General features: G+C 44.2%; 1 protein-coding gene across 1 annotated transcript; it reads left to right on the top strand.

Moving 5' to 3' along the window:
• The first annotated feature begins 3,300 nt into the window (after positions 1-3,300).
• LOC101778191 (glutathione S-transferase T3) lies at positions 3,301-7,275 on the top strand. Its single transcript, XM_004956506.3, has 3 exons — positions 3,301-3,529; positions 5,165-5,934; positions 6,011-7,275. Exons 2-3 carry the CDS (start codon positions 5,443-5,445, stop codon positions 7,127-7,129), a joined length of 1,611 nt encoding a protein of 536 aa, XP_004956563.1. The 5' UTR covers positions 3,301-3,529; positions 5,165-5,442; the 3' UTR covers positions 7,130-7,275.
• Positions 7,276-24,481: the final 17,206 nt, after the last annotated feature.

Raw genomic sequence — 24,481 nt, 5'->3', positions numbered from 1 at the left:
AATCTGCCCCCAATGAAGTAGTTGGAGATGTTTTTCGGATTGTTGATTATGTGGCAGACTCTCCTAATGAGTTCTTTTTCACACAGAATGATCCAAGTAAGTGTCTTATCAGTTTCTATTGTTGGGATGTAACCCCCTTTATTCCATCAATTTGTTCTTTACTCATATTTGTACTTAATGTCGCATGAGACATTCCAGAAAATGTGGATGTGCCCCTAATTGCTGCGCAAGTGCAATGTGGAGATGGATTGCGTGGCTCCAATAGTGTTGAAATTATGAATGATGAAGATGCATATGAGATGGGAGTGGATCTTGATTCTGATGATGATCGCCCTACTGGAGAGATGACAGAGAGTGATATTGAGATGTTCAGGCGTATCTTCCCCGGACGTCGTGATCCGATAGTTCACGAGTTTAGCGATCTTACTCTTTCCAATCAGGCGTTTGCAAAAGGATGTGATGATGAGCTCCTAGAAGCTCCTGAGGCTGGTCCTAGTATGGTTATTGAGAAGGGAAGGGTATTTAAGGACCTTCCCGCATTGAAGAGGTGGTTGCAGGTGTTTGCGGTGATACGGAAGAGACCTTATAAAGTCTTGCATTCATATGCGGAGCACCGTTACACAGTTGTGTGTGACAAGGAACGGTGCCCATGGAGGGTTTGTGCAAGGAAGCAAAATATCACTGGGAAGTGGAAGATCATAAAAGTTGTCGGTCCACACAATTGTGCTGACCATGAGCTTACAGTGAGACATCGGCAGTTAACATCTACCCTAATTGCCAAGCGGATGATGGGAATATTCAAGAAACAATCCAACATGAAAGTTAGAACAATTATCATAACCGTTGAGAAGATTTATGGAGGTTATGTGATAACTTATGGTAAAGCTTGGAGAGCTAAGCAGCGAGCGTGGAGGATGATATATGGGGATTTGGAGTCTGGGTATAAGAAGCAACTATCAGTGCTTTTCAATGCAATAAAAGCGGTGAATCCAGGCATGCATTATGAGTACATCTCCAAACCAAATGCTTGGAAGGATGGGAGGCAGATATTCGGGCGTGCGTTCTGGTGCTTCCCTCAGTGTGTGGAAGCCTTTAGGCACTGTCATCCTGTGTTCTCTATTGATGGTACATTTTTGATTGGTAAATACAGGGGCACACTTCTTATTGGTTTAGTGACTTAGTGACTTCTGGAAATTTGTTGCAGGGCCGTACGCTGCAAAGCTCGGTTAGAGATATTGAGCATTTTCGTCCTAGAGTTACGGACCCTGAGACGCGAAGTTTTCTAGACTCAAATTATTCTTTCAAATACTTTGTTAATACGTTACATTATTTCATTTAACTAGTTTTTTCACAACAGCGACTGTCAAGTTGGCTTCGCCGTGCGGCTACTCGTTGTGATTGCAGGACTGCCACGACGCGAGACGTGCACGTTCCATCCCCACGCGAAGGAGGCGTTGGTTCGTCTAGGCAAGGCCCCTCAGGGTCGAAAGCAATTGTGTCCGAGGATGAGGATGATGACGACAACGATGATGACGATGACCAGAGGCCCGAGGAGCTTGGCCCGTCTCAGCTCCACGACGCTCCCTTGACTCAGCCTACACAGGTTGTAGGCACTAGACTACGTCACCCACGTTCTCCTTACACTCCAGGCACCGACGCCCTTGGTCACAAGGGTAAGGGTAAGACTAGGAGGTAGTGAGGGTACTTATTGCGAACTTTGTGGTATATGGACTTTGTGTTATATGGACTATTTGTGTATATGGACTTTCGTTCCGAACTATTGTGGATTTTATTATGAATGTGCCATATGCTTATATGTTTGTATTTATGTTAACTATTCATCTTGTAATTTTGTATGGATTGCATCAAAAAGTAGGAAAAATTCTGCCAAAATTTCACTATAGAGTACAACTTCGAAGTGCATTACGTCACAAAATAAACATAGGTCGTGTACCACTTGCATGCCCATACTTAAAGTGCATCATTACATGACAACATAATAAAAATCTCACAGTAGAAAATATTGTTCATAAATAAACCATAGAACTAGAAACTAATTATGACTAATGAGTGCAACAGGCCTCTTTCCCTTCCTCAAGGCATCAGGATCCTCCTCAATCGTTGCTTTCGCTCGGCGTGCACGCTCAAGCTTCTTCTCCCTCTCCTCCCTGTTCGCAGCAACACGCCTCCTTTCCTCCTCTTCCTTGTGCTCCTTTTCTGCAGCCTCCTCTCTGAGCCTCTTCTCCATCATCTCCTTCCTCTCTGCATCCCAGCGCAACATATACTCCATCATCTCCTTGTCTTCAGGATTAATCTCAGTGTCGATCCACTGCTCAAAATCACATAGCGTGGAGGGGTCTACAACAAATGCAATTGTTAGAAACAAAAAAAAATATGGACAATAATTATAAGAAAACAACAATTCCTTACCAACCTGTTAATGCGGCGCTGACGGAGTGTATGTTCAAACACAAAGTTGGAACACATCCAATACCTATGCCTATATGTGTCATGCTCATCGGACTTGACTACCTTGCAAGGATCGCCGCAAAAGCACATAGGCACTGGAACACCACTAGGCAGAGGCAATGGATCGAAGGCATTTCCGGTCAGCTTGGTGCCATAACTACAATTTAGTTTATTTCGTTGTAAGAACCAAACGCACTTAACAATAAACCTACAATTAAGATTTTTCATTTGATCCACAACAATGAGCACATAACATAACTACGTACGCTGGGGTTACCTTGGTTTCTTAGCTTTTCCACGCCTCGGCATCCTACAATTGCATGAAACCCTAAGTTAAAAAATGCAATTAAGATACAGTGAATTGATGTGAAAAAAAGCTACAATGGAGAGAGGATACCTTGGATCCACGGATCAAATGAAAGTTTCCTAAGCTAAAATGTCGATTCGTAGTATAGGGCGATAGGGAGAGTAAAAATCCGAGAGAGAGGAGAAGGATGAGGAGGAAGGTTTGGGCAGGTAGAAGGGGCGGGGGGTTTATGTTGGGAGGTTTGGCGCCATGCAGCATGGTGCCAAGCCTTGGCACCAAGATCTATGGCGCCTTCAAGCATCTGCCACGTCAACTGCTCGGTTAGCGGCGACCGTGGGGACCTTGGTGCCACGATGGCTGGCGCTAAGATATTGTAGGGTCCATTTTTTAAATTAGTTTCGCCTAATTTTTTGAAAAAGAGCTAAAATAAAAAAAAGACGGTGCTGCAGTCGTGTCCCGGCTGGGCCTGGACCCAACCATGTAACCAAACCAATCCCCCGGGTGCGTCCCCAAAACAGAAAAAAAAGACCTTGCTAAAAAAACAATACAAAAAAAAAACCCACACCGCAACCTGGTCTCCGCCCTCCGCCGGCGCCGGCTAGGCCCTCCACTGGGGCTAGGGCTACCCGCCTCTTCCAGGGCAACCGATTTGTCCGTGCCGCTCGCGCAGGCCTCTCACTACCTGGTGGCGCCGCGCAAGCTCACTCCGGTGGCACGGTGCCCTGCTTCTCCGGTCGCGTCGTCCCGCCTGTGGTATGGTTCTTCTTGGTTGTTGGATCAGCGTTCCCGTTCCGCGTTTCATGATTTGATTTACCTCTACAGATTGGAGTAAATAGGTCGTTTCTGTTGAATTTTTGTGTCATTAGGCCTCTGTATCTCCGGATTGTAGAGATTGGGGATAAGTTGTATTCAGGGACTGTGTTCATGTACTGTTCGAATCGCAATGTTACTCATAGCAGTTTGCCTTAAACAAACGATCTCGTAGGGATCACTAGGTTAATTTCGTCCATCCTTCTGTTGGAATGCTTACACACAGAGTATAGATGTTGAATATTTCTCCCTGTAATCTCTGTGAATGCCTTTTTCTTATCTTGCACTTTAGCCCCTGTCACCTCGAATGTTTGGACATTAATTAGGAGTATTAAACATAGGCTAATTACAAAACCAATTTCACAACCCCTAGGCTAAATCGTGAGACGAATCCATTAAGCCTAATTAGTCCATGATTTGACAATATGGTGCTACAGTAAATATTCGCTAATGATGGATTAATTAGGCTTAATAGATTCGTCTCGCGATTTAGCCTAGGGGTTCTGCAATTAGTTTTGTAATTAGCTCATGTTTAGTCCTCCTAATTAGCATCCGAATATTCGATGTGACACGGACTAAACTTTAGCTCCAGGATCCAAACACCCCCTAAATGGTGGAATTCACCAAGCTGATGGTAGAATTCACTTAGGGACTCATGCTGCCCTAAGTGCTGGGTTGATGTGAATCGTGGAATAGGAGCAGTCAGTCATGGATAAATTGGAGAAGTTCCAACTGGATTGATTGAATATTGCAGATTCCGTATATGATAAGTATCACACTGCTAATTAGTTGGAGAAGTTGAAGCTTTGCTAGTTTGCTGCTCTTTTTCTCGACCTCATTATTAGAACATCTTTGCTTCTCAGCTGATATTTATTTCTGTAGCCAGATGCATGTTACATGTGCAAATGCTATGACTTGTGGAACCATTTACCTTTTATATACAGATTATTATCTCCAAAGTAGTTGACCGAGGCCTTCAACAACTGTTTCTTTTGTTGTTCACCCAATAAAAGATGATGTTTATGACAATATCTGTAATCTATAATTAAAGTAAAATGCTTCAGAAATGTTGTACAAGAACCTGACGTAGAGTTTTTTTACAACATGAGTGAAAAATATTGTGCTATAATTGGGCAGTTCTTCGAAACCATTAGTACTACTGGAGTAGCTGCAAACCAGTTATGAATCTGGTCCTAGAAAAGGCATTTACAAAGCGCATAATGCATATTAATTGTCTACCTTCCAAGGAAGATATACCACACTCTGTTGGCATATAACAGTGCATTTTATTCACATATTTTACAAGTATGAAGAGTCAAAACACATTTGGTTCTGGTTTATTGTGTTAATTTTCCAATCCCTGGATCTGACTAAACTTTTTGTTCTTTTAAGTACTCTATGTTGCTGGAAAACAAGATTAGTGGTGGTCCAAGAAAACATGCTTAATTCAGTCTTACTTCAAATAGTTTTTCACATCTTAGAATAGTATAGCTTTTCATATTAGTATAATACAACTTCTTTACTATGTCTTGTTTACCAATCTAATATTCTTACAAAATTCAACATATTTTTGCCCAGGGATTTGGCATCTACCAACACACAGTTACCAGCAATACTACTGTTTTCTCCGAGCAGCTTTGGTTTAGCAGTCGTGGGTTCTGGATTAGAATAAGGAAATCTAGAGGTGAAAACCCTCCATTGCATATAGCCATTTCAAATATTTTATCTATACCTTGATGGAAATATCTGCAGAATGTAAGAGGCAAACAGTCCTATCTTCCTTATTTACCCTGGATTCCCCTGCCATTTGACCGCAGCAAGTTTACTTACTGCATAGCATTTCCCATTCATTTGGAATGGATCCTCGTCTTCCTAGTGGGTTTTCAAATTGTAAGAGTTACCCAAATGGACCACCAGGAATGCCCAATCCTGCGAACTTCCATCAACCTCAGTTTCCACAGCATGTCTCATTTTCCCATCCATCGTATGCCATGAGTGTTCCACACCAGCAATTTCCCCAGCAACACCTATACCCACCAAATATCCAGTATGTTGTTGTTCAGCCACAATATGCTCCATTCTCACTGCACCAACCACCACCTCAGCCTGCTGGGGCAATGTCAGCACCACCGCCTCCAACAACAGGAACTATGCCACTACCTGCACTACCACTTCAACCTCCACCTGCTGGAGTTGTGCCATTTATGTCTGTGTCATACTCGGGGACCCCACATTCTGTAACTGTTCCAGATGTTCAAGACACTGTTAGTGTAGACAATGATGAGAATGCTGAACCTGAAAGAACTGCTAGGAGACTGAACTGGTCAGAAGTGGAGGACTTAAGACTGGTAAGATTTTTTTAATCAGTTCATGATGTTTGGGCCCTGTCTCAGTTTTTTCTTACATATTTGTGTGGAACTGCAGATTCATGCTTGGTTGAATACTTCCAAGCCAAATGGTTCCAAGAAGAATGATGCACATTGGGGAAATGTTGCTAAGCTGTACAATAGCAGCACTCCAAAAGATCGGAGAAGGGCACGGAATCAATTGAAACTCCACTGGCATAAGATTAACAAGAAAACTTCCCACTTCTATGACTGTTGGTGCCGAGTTGAGGAGAAATATTCCAGTCTGCAGTCTGGCAAATTGAAACAGATGGACAAAACATGGTCAAAGTATGATGAGGAAGCAAGGGCAATGTACCTTGAGGAAGCAAAACATCGTTTCACTTTGAGCCATCTTTGGAAAGCTGTCTGGGACCAACCCAAGTGGAAAAATTATATCTCTTCATTATACTCCAAGGGTACCAAATTGTCTGAATCTGGGGACGGCACATCATCCTCTGAGGATGCCAGTGATACATCTGAAAAAGAAATGGATGAACAAGAAAGCATGCCTGCAAAAAAGAAATGGGAAGGTGAATGCAAGGTTGCCTCTCCTCCATTAGAGTTGCAACAAGATATTCGAAGCTCAGTGGATCCTCAAAACATGTTTGAGAAGAATCCTTTGATGGCAGACACTTCAAGGATACATGAGTTTCAGCATGGAAAGGAGAAACTGATGCCCGACACTTCAAGATTCAATGAATTTCACAATGAGAATGCAGTTAGGGACAATATGCCTGAAAAGGAAAGACATCCACAAGGTTGCAATGCAAGCACTGTGAGAAATAGTGCTCCTGAAAAAGAAACACGTCAACAAGGTTCCAAGATGGCAAAGTCCAAGAGGAAACGTAAAGGGAACGCATCAATTCCTTCCTCAGAGGTGCAGGAAGACATTAAACGTGCAATGGATCTGCAGAACATGCTTCAGAAGGATCGTGAGAAGATGTCAGAGGTACAACTCCGTCTCTCAAAAGAAAAGCTTGAGTTAGCAAGACTAAAGCAGCAGGAAGCGAAGGACAAAAAAGAAACAACACTCTATGAGAAGTACACCGAGCTATTGATGGCTGACACTCAGCGGTTCAACGATTTTCAGAATGAAGAGCATAAAAAGGCAGTGAAGCGCATGGGAGAGATGCTATTCGGTAAAGATGGCATGTAATTTTTTTGTAGCAGGCTCCTCTGCATGTAATGAATGTCTGAAACGTACCTTAGGTGGTTATACTCTGTTGGTTTCGTTGAGAACATTTACTAATTCGCTATCCTGAGAACCTGTCTCCTTGGTTAATATTTTCTGATTTTACTTTCCGAAGACTTATTACTGATGGTACTGGGAGAACATCATCAGTTTCTTTACGAATCTATCTATGCCATGTACAACTTTGACACCTGCAACAGTACACGTTCACTTGAAGAAAAATGGATATGATTGCTTCTGGTAATGTTCACAGGTCTAGCTGTTTCTTAAGCTGTACTGAGAACAAACAAATCCACGAGAGACGAGACATTTGAGAAAAAAAAAAGAGCAAAAATATGGTTACAAAGATATTAGTTACAAAGAATATGCGTGGTTCTTGTTAGTAAATTCAGCTGTATATCCTGGATAATCTTAAAGCAGCATGGGTGATTCTGCCTTCCTGAGTCACGAACAGAAAGCTTCACCGCCCTTAAATCAATCCTGCAGTCTCCATTCAAAACTCTATGCTGCTAAAAAAAATGTGCGATGGCTTTTATGATTATGACATTTTTCTGACTTTACATCTGTACCGAAAGTTTCATACCATGAATGCTGACATTGGTGGTGAAAGACCCATGGAAATTCAACAATGCAACTTCTTTGGAAATGTTCCACTGCATGAATGAGCTCCTACCATGTCTTAACTGCGAATTTGAAAGATTTTCCAAAGAGCTTTATACAAGCATGCCTTCTTTATTTTACAGTGAGTTTTGTCCAAGCATGCCTACTTTATTTCCCAAACGCCACCCAAATCAACCTACCACCCCTACAGACGTAGAATTAGTGAGAGTAGTAGTTCAGTTTGACATCAACTCATCTAGGGTTATGTTGCATTGATCAAAATATGCACCTTGAGCCCAAGATGCATCCATGCTCAAAGGGCTGAAGTACACAATCCTTGGCATGGCTGCTCCATCCTCAAGTTGTTATGAAGAACAATGCTGCATGCTGTTAGATCGTGATGCCAATACAAGACCATTAGGAAAATCAAAGCCCGGTATCCTAGGCGTCAAGGTGAAAGCAAAACTGACGCAGCAGTAACCAAGCTTATCATGGTTGACTGCCTTTTCCAGAGGCCTCCTACGCCACAATTTTTTTCAATGGTAGAGAAATATGTTTATGTGAGCCTATGCAATGCTTACTGGTCGTGGGAAAATATTGCGTATATTTGAACATCACCAATATATATACCCATGTGAAATGACTATGCCTCCGACCACAAGGTCCGGTTGCCATTGTGTATGACTGCCATAGACTTGCTTCTTGGAATGGGCCCGAGTGGATGATTTATGAGTACCATATGTGTCTGGCTGGTATGGGATAAATGATTAAATGGATCGGATGCAGGTTGTACCAATACATCGTAAGTATAGAATTATTCATACCCCCTTGTTTTTGTATTTGGGGAATACATATCAATATGGGAGTATGGGACCTTTTGAAGTTGATACGATTGACCGGCCTCTACAGCCAATTGTTATTAAAAAACTCAAATCGAGAGAGAGATCAGTGGTTTAGTGCTAGGTTCCAAATTGTAAGTTCCAACTTTCTTTGAAAGTCAAAGCATCTCAAGTTTGATCAAATTTATATAATAAAGCGCTACCATTTATGATATCAAATACGTACTATTACATTCTTTATTAAATATATTTTTTATAGTATATCTATTTGGTGTCATAAATCTTCGTAATCATCTTTATAATTTTGGTTAAACATAAAATACTTTGATTCTCTAAGAAAGATGGAATGACCTACAATTTGGAACGGAGAGAGTAGTCAATAACACTGAGGCACCATGTGTAGTTCAAAGTAAAACCGTTGGTGTCAAGAGGAGCTAACTTTGGGGGATGACGGCACTGCACCTGCAATAAAAGAGATTATAAAGAAGTTTATAACATCTGCTATAGATAGCCCTATAGATAACCTTTACAATGAACGAGCTATAGCACACTCAAAAGTTAATATGGACCTTTATGTAATTGGCGTGTTAAATGTTTCATATATAGTGCGCTGAAAACTAAGTATTTCATCTTCTGTACTTCTCTTTCACTGATAACATTTACTAATTCAGTATCCTGAGAACCTGTCTTGTTGCCTTGTTGGTTAGTATTTTCTTATTTTAGTTTCTGAAGACTTATTACTGAAGATACTGGAAGAACATAATCAGTTTCTATAATCAGTTTCTTTACTAAAATCTATCTATGCCATCAATAACTTTGACACCTACAATTATACGTGTTCACTTGAAGCAAAATGGATATGATTTGCTTCTGGTAATGTTCGTACGTCTAGCTGTTTCTTAAGGCATACTGAGTTGAGAACAAACAAATCCACGAGGAGTTTGAGACAAAAAAAAAGAAGCAAAAATATGGTTACAGAGATATTAGTTATACATTCTGAAAGCAATGCTATTACTTAGCTTCCTTAAACAAGTGACAAGAACATGCGTGGTTCTTCTTAGTAAATTAAGCTGTATATTCTCTTGATTATCTTAAAGCAGTATGGGCGATTCTGGCTTCCTGACTTACGAACAGAAAGCTTCTCCACCCTTAAATCAACCATGCAGTGTTTGTATAGTGCATTCAAAACTTGTATGTGGTAAGAGAAACATCTAATGCGCTGAGGAAAAAATGTGCGATCTCTTTTAAGTTAGCACATTTTTTCTGAATTTTGCATACCATAATTGGTCACAGTGGTTGCGAAAGAGACCCATGGAAAAGAGCTTCATCAGTGACATCTAGATGAAGGGGTGGTGGGAAAGCATAGTGGAACATAGATAAGGAGATAGGTTGGAATGACCCAGTATTGATAAAAGTGGTTGTAATGTTTTTATGCATCAAGTACTTCTTCACTGGTGTTATTCTTGTTGATGCCATACGTTTTTCAACTGAAGTTATTCATGTCTCATGCCATCTGTAAATGCTTCCACCATCCATGATCGACGCAGAGACTGTGTATACAAAACGAGACTGATTTCTTTCCAATCATCCATCTTCATTGCTTCGTATTCCTTTTTCTATTGCAGTATGAGTGTTATCAAATTAACATCACCAATTGTATAAACTTATTGCACCAGTTTACACAACCTAACATCAAAATTCTTCTGGCTTCATCTGTATGAATCATTTTCATTTGTCCCCTCTTTTTTCTCTGCTACAGCTTCACTGGTGAATTCAACATCAAAATACCTTTGGAAATCTTCCACGGCATGATTGAGTTCCTACCATGTCTTAACTGCCGAATTGAAAGAATTTGCTATCGAGCTCTATACAAGCATGCCATTCTTCCGGATGCTTGCTTCCTTTATTATCCAAACGCCTCACAAATAAACATAGCATCCGTACAAACAGTCGAATTACACGGTGGAAAAACGACCTTCCATCCTTAATAAAAATCTTGTTTTTGAACCCGGGACTAAAAAGACTTTAGTCCCGGGTCTAAATTTCGAAGTATGTGGAGACACCTTTAGTCCCGGTTAGTAATACCAACCGAGACTTACCACGAGTTATTACAAAAGGATTGCGTCCCCTAGTCAAGTTAGATGTGCTGTGTAGGTGAGATGCTAAAGAAGCTACACGTGAGGCTTGAGGTCGTGAGTTCAAATCCCACGCACGCGCATATTTCGCGTGAAAAAATTCGCGTGACTTGTAACTTGCGACCTCAAACCTCATAGATCTCGGTATTATCAACCGGAACTAAAGATGTGCGTTTAGTCCCGGGTGAAAGACCTGGGACTAAAAGTCAGATATTTGGTCCTGAATGATTAATCCCGGTTGGGAAAACTGAGATCTATGAGGTTTTCCAACCGGGACTACTGCTCGTTTCTCTACCAGTATTAGTGAGACTAGTAGTTCAGTTTTGATATCAAGGGTTATGTGACATTCATAAAAATACGCACCTTGAGCCGAATATGCATGCATGCAGCAAGTACTACTCAATTTGTCAAGAAGCATACTGAATGCTGTTGGATGGTGATGCTAATACAAGGCCACCATGAAAATCAAAGCCCGGTAGCCTAAGGATGAAGGTGAGTGGTAAGGATGAAGGTAGGGCAGCAATAACAAAGACTATACTAGTAGACTGCCTTTTCCCGAGGCCTCCTAAGCCACAACTCCTCCCATGGTACGTAGCGAAATACGTTTATGTGAGTCCATGCAACGCTTACCGGTCTTGGGGAAATATAGCGTATATTTGTTTGAACATGCAAAAGAGAGACGGGCTCTGTCACCAATATATAGCCATATGAAATTAATGGCTGTGCCCGACCGCAAGGTCCGACCATTGTATGACTGCCATAGACTTTGGTTCTTCGAGTGGGCCCACCTGGATGATTTCGAGCATCATGTGTGACTGGCTGGTATGGGCTAAATGCAGCGGATGCGGGTCGTACCAACGCATTTAGGTATCGTATTATTCATACCCAAATGCTATACGTAACAACCCCGTCTGCTTTTGTACTTGTGGAATACATGATATGGGACCTTGAAATCGTTATACGAAAGAAAATAACCAACAAATTGTCATTAAAAAAACTCAAATTCCTGTACAAGGTGAGAGGAAGAAATGAGAAAGAGGCAACACAGGCCTACATGGGAATTAATCAATGGTTTAGTGCCAGGTACTAGCAGTCAACAAGACACAGGCACCGTGCGAAGTTAAAAGTCAAACTGTTGGTGTCAAGAGGATCGCGGCACTGCACCTGCAACAAAGAGATTATATAAAGCAGTTTATAACATCTAAAACGCAGTTTGTAAAACCACTTCTAGTGCTGGTATAGATAGCGCTATAGATAACCTCTACAACGAACGAGCCATAGCACACTCAAAATGAATATAGATACTGAAGAGTGAAAAGGTTGGTCGGATTTAATTAATTGCTATGGGACCTGCCATTTGCAGTCAATACTGGATTCAATCTGCAAAAGTTGGTGACAATGGACAAGTGGCAGAAAGGAGAGGTGACTAATCGTTGTGATGAATATTGCACTATGCAGATGAAAAATGCACTACGATGGTGTGTCGGTACATAGGCTTATACCGACTCCAATGTAGTCGGTATAGAGGGGCTATGCTGTAGCGACGGTAGTACCTGGTGCACCGAAACATTTGCTATACTCAACATTTACAGAAATCAGCTACGTGGTAGCGCTGACAGGCTGAATGCATGGTTCTCGGAGCCCTGAGCTGGAGATGAAGCATGTGAGGTATGGCAAGTCCTTGACAGGGTTTGTGAATTGGGCGTGGCTCTGCAGTTCATTGTCAACGAGTCAGGAATGGAAATTGCATCCACTATTCTCCTAATGCCTCCGATTCCAATGCCATGTTTAGTTGTCAGAATTCCTTTTCCTCTAGTATTTGTAGGCGGAGCATTGTTCTTATGTTCACATGTGTACTCTAGGTTTGTTTTGCTTATTTTTCCAATGCTACTAGCATGAGTTTGAATGAGCTGAATGGGCTGTTATATGATGAGAGTAACTCGATCTAATGCACAAGTCTAACTGCATCCAAAATCACTCCCACATATAGGAATGGCCTCAGGCTATCCCCACAAGGATCATCACTACTGAAAAACCGGGACTACCTCTTTAGTCCCGGGTCATTCATCCAAGACTAAAGATCCCCTTTAGCTCCGGTTGGTAAAAAAAGTGCCCGCTCCGTGCTGGGCCCTCGCCTGCCAGCGCCGCTCTGCCCCGTGCTGGGCCCGTGCCCACCCACCGGGCGGTGTCGCTCCGGCCTGCGCTGCTCGTGCCCCCCGCGTGCCACTCCGCCTGGGCCTACGCGAGATAAAGAAGGAAGGCGAGAGGAGGAGAGAAGATAAGGGAGGAGAGAGGAGGAGATAAGGTGGGGGGAGAGAGGGGAGACTAAAGGCCCCGGATGCACCCCGTGCGCCGCTCCGCTTGGGCCTGCGCGAGATAAGGAACGAAGGGGAGAGGAGGAGATAAGGTGGGGAGAGAAAGGGGAGACTAAAGGCCCCGGGGAGGTGTTGGCCTTTAGTCCCGATTGATGTTTTCGACCGGGATAAAAAAACCCCTTATTCCACTAGCCGTTACAACCGGGACTAAAAGGGGGCCGTTAGTCTCCATGGATATTACCAACCGGGACTAAAGAGTCCCCCGTCGGTGGGCATTGGTGGTGGATTTTTGACATGGGACTAAAGGTCCTTTAGTCCCGGGTTCAAAGATAACCGGGAGAAAAACGTTGGATGGAAGATGGGTTTTGTAGTAGTGCATGTTGCATTAATTACTCTTCATTCTATTGTTTCCTAATCAGTGTAATATGTTGTACGCTATTTCTAAACCCATTTTACTCTAGCATCTTTCTCCGCTCTGAAATGTTGTCGTTTTTGGCAGCGTACATATAGCGAGATTTTAACTTTCGCGTCCTATTAGTCATATGATAAAAAATGGTATGGATTCGAGAGAAAATTATCTGTGTCCATATCCCTTGGAGCCTGGCAAGCCACCTTTGTTTCAATTTCAAGATCAAAAACATATTTGCAATCGCCTATTTCAAGTTTCTAACTGAAATACCACCAGCTGGAAACCCGAGTGGTGTGTGGATGAATCCGATGTGCGGCGTGTCCTTCAGTGCAGCATCCTGGAGTTTTGAGACATTTGTTGCCGATCGACGAATCTGATGTGAGGCACGAGTGGCCGCTGGCCGGTGTGCGGCCAGTGTGTGGGATAAGGTTTGACTCTTTTTTTTTCCTTTTGTGGGGGGAACATAGAGAGGTGTAGAGCCTGGACGATTCTCTTCCTTCGGTGCAATGGTGGCTTGAGTTGGAGCGTTTTGTGGGCTATCTCTCTTGGGGGCTTCTTGTTCCTAAGCATGACTGGACTGCTGAGCTAGTCAGCTCCTTGAACTCACGAGCAGCTCAAACCGGCTCGTTAAACCAAAACAAGCAATAACGCTGGCTCGGTTCGTGTTGATTTGGAATGTATTCCCTCCATTTTCCTTTCTTAGGTGTATCACGGTTTTCTGCTTTTGCGGATATGCAGAGCGCGCCCCCTCAGCACACAAGGAGAGGGCCACACTTTCCTTGATGAGATCACAGACTTGGCAATCTTTGGTGTTCCTGATGCCTCCAAATCCAACTTTTGCTACCAAATTCAACATTGCTAGTGATGCTACATGCCTTCGACTCAAATCCCCATCTTGCTCATGTAATAGCTTTTCCTAATACTGGTTCCTTGAGATATGATATGATGGATCGAGTTGCCCTGGGATGTCTATATAAAGAGGGAATTTAGATGGGCAAGCCATCACTGTTTACGGTACTAAAAGCAATCATGGTGTCACAACTTCCACGGAGGCGCGAGAATATTTTTATTTTGTGAAAGGATGTAGGTGTACGTCTTAGTACTCCTACAACAGAATCTATCCCCTTTTTCTTTTCCAGGGTGTGGCGGATGAGCTCTTCTATGCCTACCTACATGGCAACATGCAGCTCCAAAAGTGTCAGATGATGTAGCCCCATGCCAGAACTATGTAGGCTTGGGTTGATGTAGCTTTGATGTAACTAAGAAATCATGTAAAAGAAGCTCAATGTTCATAGGTAATTTTGATTGAATTGGGTAAAGCAAGAAGCTGATCAAGCGCAACTCCCATAACTTGTTCTGCAATCTATATGAAGAGGTTCGAGCACGACTATGCTGTTTGTGCCTAATGTCACGATGGTAAGCTACGAGCCATTAGCGTATGGCAATGGCCACCAACTACAGTCCGTGAATTGTGTGTTTTGTTGCCCTTTTGCCTATTGGAAATTAAATTTCGGTTTCTTTCCGTGGAGCAACAGCCGTGTCCTCCCGCTACGAATACAATCAAGTTTTTCCTCTTCGATCCACCAAGCTATATGCATTGCATCCTTCATTCAACGCGATGCAAGCTTAATTACAATGTCAATGCATTGCGACAAGGGCTCAAGATCTTCCCATAAATATAATTTGTGTTCGATAGCCTGGTACCTACGCTCCATATAAACCCTGTTTTAACAACCCGTCACTCTCATACCCCATTTTGCTTGAATTTAATTCATGGCTTATATATATCTTCACTTGTTAATATTTCAACCAGAGAATTTCAAATTTTCATCATGACCACTTTAATTTTTCGACACAAAACTCCAATCTATATTATTCAAATGTCAAGTTTGTAACCCAAATTTTCAAAACTTCTGACTCATCAAAAGGAATCAGATGTGGTTATTTCTTAAATGAAACAAGCATTCTAACTTCCCAGGGGCATAATCATTGGTTGGCAGTAGTACTGAGCCTGTCGTACATACATCTATGGACCCACCAGAAGGTTTGTACATTCTTAAATATAGGATTGGACACCAAGACGTATCTGATATGGAGACTATGACGCAGAACGACGTAGTCTACGTGGCAAGACAATTACTAGTCGAGGATTAGGAAAAGTACTTGTAACAATTAGAGTAGAACTCGCCTAGTCAAATCCGACTAGTATTCTTGTAAACAACTAACCTGTAACCCTGCCCCGGTAATATAAGGCGAGGCATGGACCCCCTCCAAAGCAATTCAATCCAACCAACACACAGGGCGTAGGGTATTACGCAATCTAGCGGCCCGAACCTATCTAAATTGTGTGTCTAATTAGAGTTCGTGATCTCGATGAGCCCCACAAACTAAAACACTACCTCGAGCACCCCTCTCGGTAGGTTGCCGGGTCTAAACACCGACAGGGCCTGCATGATGATGTATGCCACCGAATGTGAGACAGCTAGCTGCGCTAGTTGGTCACCTTGACCAACCAGAGTGTCACTGCAATCCACAATGTAAGCATGAAGATGGTGTCCATTGTGCTCCAGATGACTCTGACTCCAAGACCACACCGCTTCTATCTGTATTTTCCTGTTATAATCTAGTATTAGTTGTGTGGCCCTCATCTCTCATATGCTCTTCTGCATTTTTTGCTCTTTCACTTCATGGTGCTGATATAATAGCCACTCTTGTAGTTTCCCTCTTATAATAGCTCAGATCTTACAGTACCATTTGAGAGTAAAATTGTCTAGTGATTGTTAGTGGTACTATGAACTATTCAGATAGAATTGTATCTTTTACTTCTATGGCTCACAATTAATTGTAGTAAGGACTGGTTGAGTGCATGCCTCACACAGAGGCCAAAAAATTAGTGTACTCTTCAAATCATTCATAATGAATGCAGTATGTTCATGAACGCTGATTATGTTTTTATTTTCTTGTTGTTATACTTTGCTGCAGTGTTCCTTCTCCTAACCAGCAAAAGGATATGTCTACTTTCTACTGGAAAGATTTAGTTTCATTTGCAGGTAGGGAAGATGTGCACTGATTTTGCACATCTAAAAGTAATGGAAGGTGGTGTCCTGGTACCCATGCATGAATTTCGCAACTAAGTGAAATATTCACTTTGCTGTATGCCCCATACAGAACAGAACTGACAAATGGGAAGCTAGTGACATGTTACTCTGTTAGTACTACACTTACGAAGCACATAACATGTTTGCACAAAATAAAGCGATCACAATTTTTAATTAATTTCTTCTCAGTAACAGCGAAACTTAGCCATCAGTCTGATTGGCCATGGTATCTGGTGATTCCGCGTTGTCCTAGAGAAATCCCAGACGAGACTACAAAATCAGCGTATTTGGTGCTCCTGAAGCCTCCAAGTCCTAATTTTGTTGTCTAATTTTCAACACAGCTGGGCCTGAAATCCTACGAGCGAGGCTTCCTCTCCGTTCCGCTGGATGACCGGCTTATCTCTTTCTGGATGTGTTCCATCGGAAGTACGTATCTCCGGCATGGGAGCAAGCTAATAAATAGCGGTGGTAGCTGCCGTATTGCCGCTATCGCTACTAGGTAGCGGTCGACCTGTTGCGGTTTGAAACTTTGCGATCGTAATTGCGCTATAGCGGACCGCAATAGCGGTGGTAGCAGGAAGCAATAGCGGTGGAAGAAAAAACCCTAATAGCCCAGTGGTTCAGCCTATTCACACAAACTCCACCTGTCCTGTGTATTGCTGGCTCTGCCTGAACCTGCATGTGTTGCCCTGGGACTCTCTAGGAATGTCGCAGGATCACTACATATGCTTCTCTCTTTCTTTAATCTTCCAATCACAGCTTGATCGACATGCAAGCTTATCCTTGCTTTCCTTTTTTTCTCACGCCAGCAGGCAACCAGGGATATGCGTGCTCAAGCATCCAGTTTCCCTGCTGCAGTCCGAGATGAGCCCACAAATAACTCTGGAGAGGCCAGACATGTCTGTACCTTACCGAAAGGATCGAGTTAAAGCGCGACCTCCGCGAGCGCGCGACCCTACAGCTTACCGTGGTGTTGCGGCATTTTACCGACACGTATGCCAGGAGTCCATTATTGAACCAATCACGCGCAAGCTATGAGAGCTAACAACCCAAGTCACCCAACAGTTATGTGTTAGAACGTAAAATGCTAGCTATGAATGTATTAATGGGTTGTTTGGTCCGATTGAAAATAACATTTCTCTCACGTAAAAAGTCCGTTTTTAAATCTATTTGCATTATTATATTTTTTTCAATGAGATCTACAAAATAAGACCCATATTAGATATGTTTTAAGCCATTTTATGTAACTGTCAACTTATGTTGTATGTATGATAGCAACTTATGTAACGATTACATAGTTTATGTTGTATTTTGAATATAACAAATTCTCTTATATGTTTAGTAAAATTGTATGTGCTATCATAATTTGTTAGGTATAATGTAGAAGCTTGTATGTCTAGTAGCAGGTTTAACAATGTACATACAAGGTTTAATTTATATCGACTTATTCGAATTAATTTATATAGAGAATACTGTGACAACTTTGCAACTAGTGTAACAACTTGTATAAAGACAACGTGTCAACTTATGCAGAGACTCTGTATGTATACTAGCAAGTTTATGTATAGATCATCGAACAATCTATATCATTATAATGTGTAACTTCTGTAGAGACTCAAGAGTAGCAACTTATATTGAATTAAATGCTGAAACTTTTGTACAAGGATACTTAGCAACTTATGTTGTGTAAATATTTTTAAAATATATGCAAAAATCAAGTTATATAGAGACCATATGATATTTATAGGTCTTGGATATGTTGTAGCAATTTGTGCCCTATACTTACGCTTATTTTTTTTATAGACTGATTCTTTTGATCAAAATGGTCATTACGTATAGGGGTGGCTCATTAATAACTGGCTTCCTATAAGTAATGTAATCTGGAAGGAAATATCTAGGAGGAGACGGTATACACAAATTATAAGACCATGGAAGACAAGAATAATGTATATTAAAATAAGCTTCCCATGGCACATGTAAAGGTGATCCATATGATGGAAACGACATTGATATGTGAGAATTATTCCATTGCTGATTCTGATTATGAAACTTATGTTTTGCTGTAGATTTTGAGTGCTTGGAATTTTTAGACCGACTAGCATATTTGATATCCTTCTATTTTGAGGATTTAGCCAGAAGCTTCTTATTTGGCTTCAGGTTTTCCTTTTCATGCTTATGATAGCCTTTTGATTCAATAATTTTCCAAACATCAATCGTGGGTTTCTTGATTTAACCATCTTTGATTTTGATTTATTTTGCGAAACCCCAGAAGAAGCAGTTAGACTAGTTTGCAAACCGGTCGGACTGGTTGCGGCACAACCGGCACCTTTGCCTTTGTTTTGTTGCCTCCCGTTAGGTCAACAACTTCGGCTTGAGACTGCCGACTTGTTTCTTGACCAACAACATCACAAGTTAGCAAATTTTTGCAAGGATTAGGCATAACTGTAGCCAGCTTTTCACTAACCAACTCTTGATTAATAGGAATCAGATCTACACTATTCTTTTTATTAATTAAGTCATCCACAAATCTAAGCAAACCACTTATAAAATTAGCTGTGGCCTTACTAATCTTTAGTAGATCGTACCTCCTCAACTCGCTGATGATAGATATCTTCATCATGATGACGCCTTGTTCTGCTACTTGATAACATTGAGGCAACAATATCTCATTGACGCCTTTGAGGAGTTCTTCAGATAATCCTTCTAGTGCCATCATATTGCTGGAGTTTGATGGATCAGCAATGATAGCCAGATTCATGTTCCCCAGCGAAGTCGCTAAAATGTGTTGGCACTAAAATTAGACCAACACACGAATGCACTTGAACGTGCGGTGGGTGGAGAGGCTCCTTGCTGCTCCTCTGCACAGGCCGGTCAGACTGGTTTTGCTGGTGAGCCCGGCAAAGGAACCAACGAACGCCCGTTCGGGAGGGACCCCATCCGGGCAGGCGCACCTTGGGTTGCCCTAGGCTTGGCAGGTGAGCTACGGCGCCTCCTCATACCATGAAGACAGAAGAAGCACATGGGGTTGGAAAAGGAGGGGAAATAGGAAAAGTTTTGGACAAAAAGTAATAGACTGATTTGTGATTGATTGTAATACCCTTAATCGGTCATGACCCTTTATATTCATAGGGAGGGGAGGTCTTGCTCTTAATGGGGTCAAAACCCTAACAAATCTCGTGCAAAAATACAACTCCTACTCAGACTCTATAGATTCAAACCGGTCCGACCAGTTGTGCAAATATGTTTGACCTATCTCCTCAGGGGCAGATCTTCCCAAGGTCATAACTCTCTCATCTGAACTCCAAATTAGATGTTCCATATATGAATTTTGATCTACTCGATGAGAGCTACGTAATGGTGAAGTCCTATTTAGATTTGGAGTACTTTGACCAAACTGGTCTGACCAGTTGGGAGGCCGGTTCAGAGACCTAATCGTCCATATCTACCAATTTTGACCTCGAATAGTTACCTTTCCTTCTGCCTCCAAAGCCAAATTTGCATTCTCTATATCTAGGGTTTGAGCAGAGTATCTGAATTGATAGATTTGAGCTCAGCTCAGATGAGATTTCATGATAGAATGCAACTATTTGCTTCCATTTCTTCTGAGCTAGAACCGATGACTATGGCACGCCAGATGTCTTGAGCTGAAGAAACTTTCAATAGCACTAGCATAAAGGATGGACATGGGTAAGAAAGTAGACAGTGCGGTCAGATAATGTAGTGTACAAGATCCAAAAATAAAGTAGGAGAGCAAATTACGGTTATAAATGGAGCCAGCAGGGGACCGAACACAGAAGTAATTAACTGCAGTTCGTGAGTATGAACTATATAAATATAATAGATTAGGTCGACTTTGTATTGATTGTTATCACTGTCAACTTTTTCATGGTGATACTTGTTGTACAGAAGATATAAATAATCATAGCTGTGGCGGATCCACTTCGGATTTGCTTGATTAAACATGATTAAGCCGCCTAATATGCGACACTCATGCCTTAACCAAGTAAACACGAAGTGCCATCGGATTTCATCCGATTTAACCACTTGAACAGGACCGAATAGCAAACCCACACGAGGGTGAGCGGTTCCAGAGAATACAACAAGTCCACTGAGTTATCAAATTAACCATTTAGTTTGGCCATGAAACAACATCAGAGTTTACAAGGTTCAGAAGAAAAAACAATAGAAGGTAAAACAACAAGCGGAAGCTACTTCGTCGGGGTCGGACATCCCTGGTGAGGCCATCCGGGACGTCAGTGATCCCTCTCCTCGCCGTCCGAGGAGGGATCCCACTCAACCGTCCAACCTGGAGGGAGTTGGGGCGGCCAAGTGCCAACAGAGGAGGGCTCAGAGGAAGCAACTTCACCTGAAAAGAGAAGCCACAACAAGGCTGAGCTGCTAAGCTCAACAAGACTTAACCGACAGGAGTACTACTTACTCCACCACTCTAGACATGCAAGGCTCTTTGGCTGAAGGGTTTATTTGCCAAAAGCACTAGGTGTATCCCTACTTTCAAGTTTTAGCTCCGGTTCTGAGTTCATTATCCGGTCTAAGTTTGCAACCTATTCTAAGCAACCATGGAACCAACCAAAAGGTATAGATATATCATCATCAAGACCATGTCATCATCAGATTCCTTTATTACTCAGGGTGACATAGCGATCAAGCAGTCTCAAACTGTGAGAGGCAGACGAATCGATTCGAGTTTCTTAACCATGCATGGCGAACCTAATCTCACGACATCTGCGCACCACAAGGGTCGCTTCCTGTGTCGGCCGTCCCCATCAATTCCCAGGCGCGTGTCAGGTCCAAACTTCCCTTGGCATGCAATGCTCCACAGTCCCGGTCTCTACCGTACTGTGACCGCACTTGCACCCACATGATGCACCATGGGAACCTCGTTCCAGGGACAGCAGGGGTATAAGCCACGTCCTAGTTCAATCAGGTATTAGGCTTCCCCATCCCATACTAGGTATGAGATTAGTACATTTTCAAGCACTTGATCACGAACACCACCACTGTCGGGCCTTAGCAAGTTTCATAGACAGACAGGGCGATCAACCGACCACCAAAGAGCTAACCAGAACCCTGCCCTGTCGATCGTCCTTATAGTTGTAACAGAAGAGGAACAACCAACTCCTACAACTCGCGAGTGACAGAAAATCACTCGACTTTTACCGTTCCCTATTTAAGCAAAGCATCTACTCGGTCCAACAGCTAGTGATCAGATCAAGGGTTCTAAGTCATGCATCTATGGTTCCAAACAACTCCTATACATAAATGCACAAGCATGATAAAAAAGGCATGCGCAAGTTTGGTAAAACACAGGGGGATTCATGCATCCGGGGCTTGCCTTCGATCAAGGAGGAGGAAAACTGCTCTTCTGCTTGGACGACTTCGGCTTCTGGAGGCGAGAGCTCGACCACACCTTCGTCTTCTGGTGCCGGGTGCAGCTCGTAGAAGCCGTCGGCGAGGCGCAGCTCTACACGAATGCAATGCATTGGTTAGCATTTAGACAGTTATTTCAACAGCAACACTTGCAAGTTTGAGCCCAGAAACTTGCGGCAAGTTACAGGAGGGTGGGGAGGTTCGCTTGAGTTGGTGGAGATCAAGATATAAAGCTTGGATAGGAAGAGACTTATGATCAGACCCTTAATCTAGAGGAATAGATGTGCTAGGGGTCCTCAGACTTAACGCTGAAAAGTCTCCAAGTTTTACACATACACCCTCGGTTCAAGGAAAAAGATACAGCCAAGCCCTCGGGCGAGGCGAAGAAAGGTCGGCGGAACAGACAGGGTCGGGCGAGATGGAACCAGGGTCGGACGAGACGAACAAAGGGTCGGCAGCTTACCTTCATCTTACAGATGAGGCTTGGGGTCGGGAAGGAGCAGACTCGGGCGGAAAGACTAAGGCTTGGGACAGCAAGCGTTTGCGCAGCGCGGAGGAGCAAGTGGCTGGGTGGATTGAGAGGGCGGTGTGGAGCGGAGAGGAGAGTTCCTCAGAACTTAGGCGGTGGCGCTATGAGCACGAACAGGGAGCAAAGCGGGAGGGCAGCGATGGCGAAGGGGAACTCCGGCGGGGCTCCGGCATTCCCTTTTATAGCTGTGCGGAAGAGAGAAGGGGGAGCGGCGTGAAGGCCGGGAAAGAAACGATGGAGTGCTCTGTCGGGGCGGCGATTGAGCGACGAGGGCGGTGGAGCAGGACTTCGGGGATGGCACCGGTGGTCATTGGGTACCAGAGGCGGGGCGGCGCAGGCGCGGTTTTGCCGGTGGTTGAGATTTGGCGAAGGCGGGCGTCGCCGTGCGGTGGATTTGATGGAAGTGACTGGGGAAACGGCGCTAGAAACAAGGGCGCACAGGCAAGAAGACAGGCGGCTGCGGTCGCGCGGGCGAGCGCGGAGCAACAGATTGTCGGGGGCGAAGCTCTGACAGGGTGGAAAAGGAGCTGTCGCTGCCGTGGTCTGGGTTGGCGGAGGACGAATCGTCGTGTAGCGCGGACCGGGACGGCGCGACTGTGGAGGGGCGACGGAAAAGACGGGCGGCATCAGGCTCTGCAGCCGGGGTCTGGCGAGGTGATGATGGGCGCGGGCGGCGAGGTGCTGCAGAAAGGGTAGCAGAGGAGCTTCCGCTGCGATTGGGGAAGGGGGCGCGAGAAACCATCCGGTCGTGGCCGGCGACGAGGCGGAGCGGCGGGCATCGGAGAAGTTGAGCCACGCGGCAAGGGGACTCTAAAGCGGGCATGCAACTCGAGTGCGTCTGTCGCGGGAGATCTGGGAGAAAGATCTCGTGGGTCCACCGATCAGTCTCGGTGGTCCACGGCTCAGATCGAAGGGAGGCGTTGTGGGAGGACTTAGAAAGATCCGGCGGGCGAGTTGGGGTCGGCAGGGTCGGAACTGGGGGAAAACGGCGAGGGGTCGGATCACAGGAGTCGGGACCGAACTGGAGGTTGAGCACTTAGACTTGGTAAAGCTGAGACAGGGGATCAGGGACTCGGATTAAGATTAACGTGAAGGATTTCAACCGAGGTCGTTACAATAGCTCACATAAAACGAATGTTGCTCAGGTGGTCAGGTTGTGTCAACTCTGAGGTCAAGCAAGTTGTTGATCCATGTCCAATTTGGTTCAAGTTAATTGAAGGTGACTAGATTGATTATAACGCCCGTAAAAATCTACCAATTAAATCACTCGTTAAAAATGCATTCCGAATTTTTTTTCCCGACCGTTGAGTTCCGTCAAATCTCCTTCTTCCTGTCGGATCCGTCGTTCCGGCCCCGACTCATCAAACCTCTTTTTCCGCTCCCCGTAAATTTTGCCGCGTGCCCATCCAATCCATCACCCACGCCGGTCAAGTCCCGAATCTTTCGCCACCTTTTTCCCCCTTTTTCTTCTTCTTTCTTCCTCCCTTTCTCTTTCTCCTTTTCCTTTGTTTCTTTTTTTTCCTTCTTCCTCTTCTTCTCCCTCCACCTTCCCTCCTCCTCTCTCTCCTCCTTTTCCCTCTCAGGCGCCGGCTCTCTTTTTCTAGCGCCGCCCGAGCGCTGCCCCCTCCTCTGCGCGCGCATAGCACCCGCACGCGCGCTAGGCCCGCGCTGCACCCGCACGCGCGCGGGGCCCACGGCGCGCCGCTGTGGCCGTGCCGCGCCGCGCCGCGCCGCCTGCACCGCGCCGCCTGCCCCGCCCGCCGAGCCGCACGTGCCGCGCCGAGCGCCGCCGGCCGCGCCGGGTCGCCCACCGCACACCCCCCCCTCCCCGGCGTGCCTCCCCGCGCAAGTTGCCACCCCTGTGCGCCCTCGGCAACCGCACCTCCCCTCCACGCCAACCACGTGCACATTCACTCCGGCACGCCACCAGGACGGGTTCGGCCGCCGTCCCATCGCCGGCCCCACCGCCTCGGGCGCCGACGCCCTCCCCGCCGCTTATAAAA

This window comes from Setaria italica, chromosome II, assembly GCF_000263155.2.
Source record: "Setaria italica strain Yugu1 chromosome II, Setaria_italica_v2.0, whole genome shotgun sequence".
In the NCBI taxonomy this organism is placed as follows: Eukaryota; Viridiplantae; Streptophyta; class Magnoliopsida; order Poales; family Poaceae; genus Setaria; species Setaria italica.
The sequence above is the reverse complement of the archived record's forward strand: the minus strand, read 5'-3'. Positions and strand labels throughout refer to the sequence as shown.

Excerpts from the sequence above, each read along its gene's own strand:
- LOC101778191 (XM_004956506.3), top strand. The coding sequence starts at position 5,443 with ATGGATCCTCGTCTTCCTAGTGGGTTTTCAAATTGTAAGAGTTACCCA. Across the intron at positions 5,935-6,010 it reads AAGTGGAGGACTTAAGACTG|ATTCATGCTTGGTTGAATAC; the intron begins GTAAGATTTTTT and ends GTGGAACTGCAG.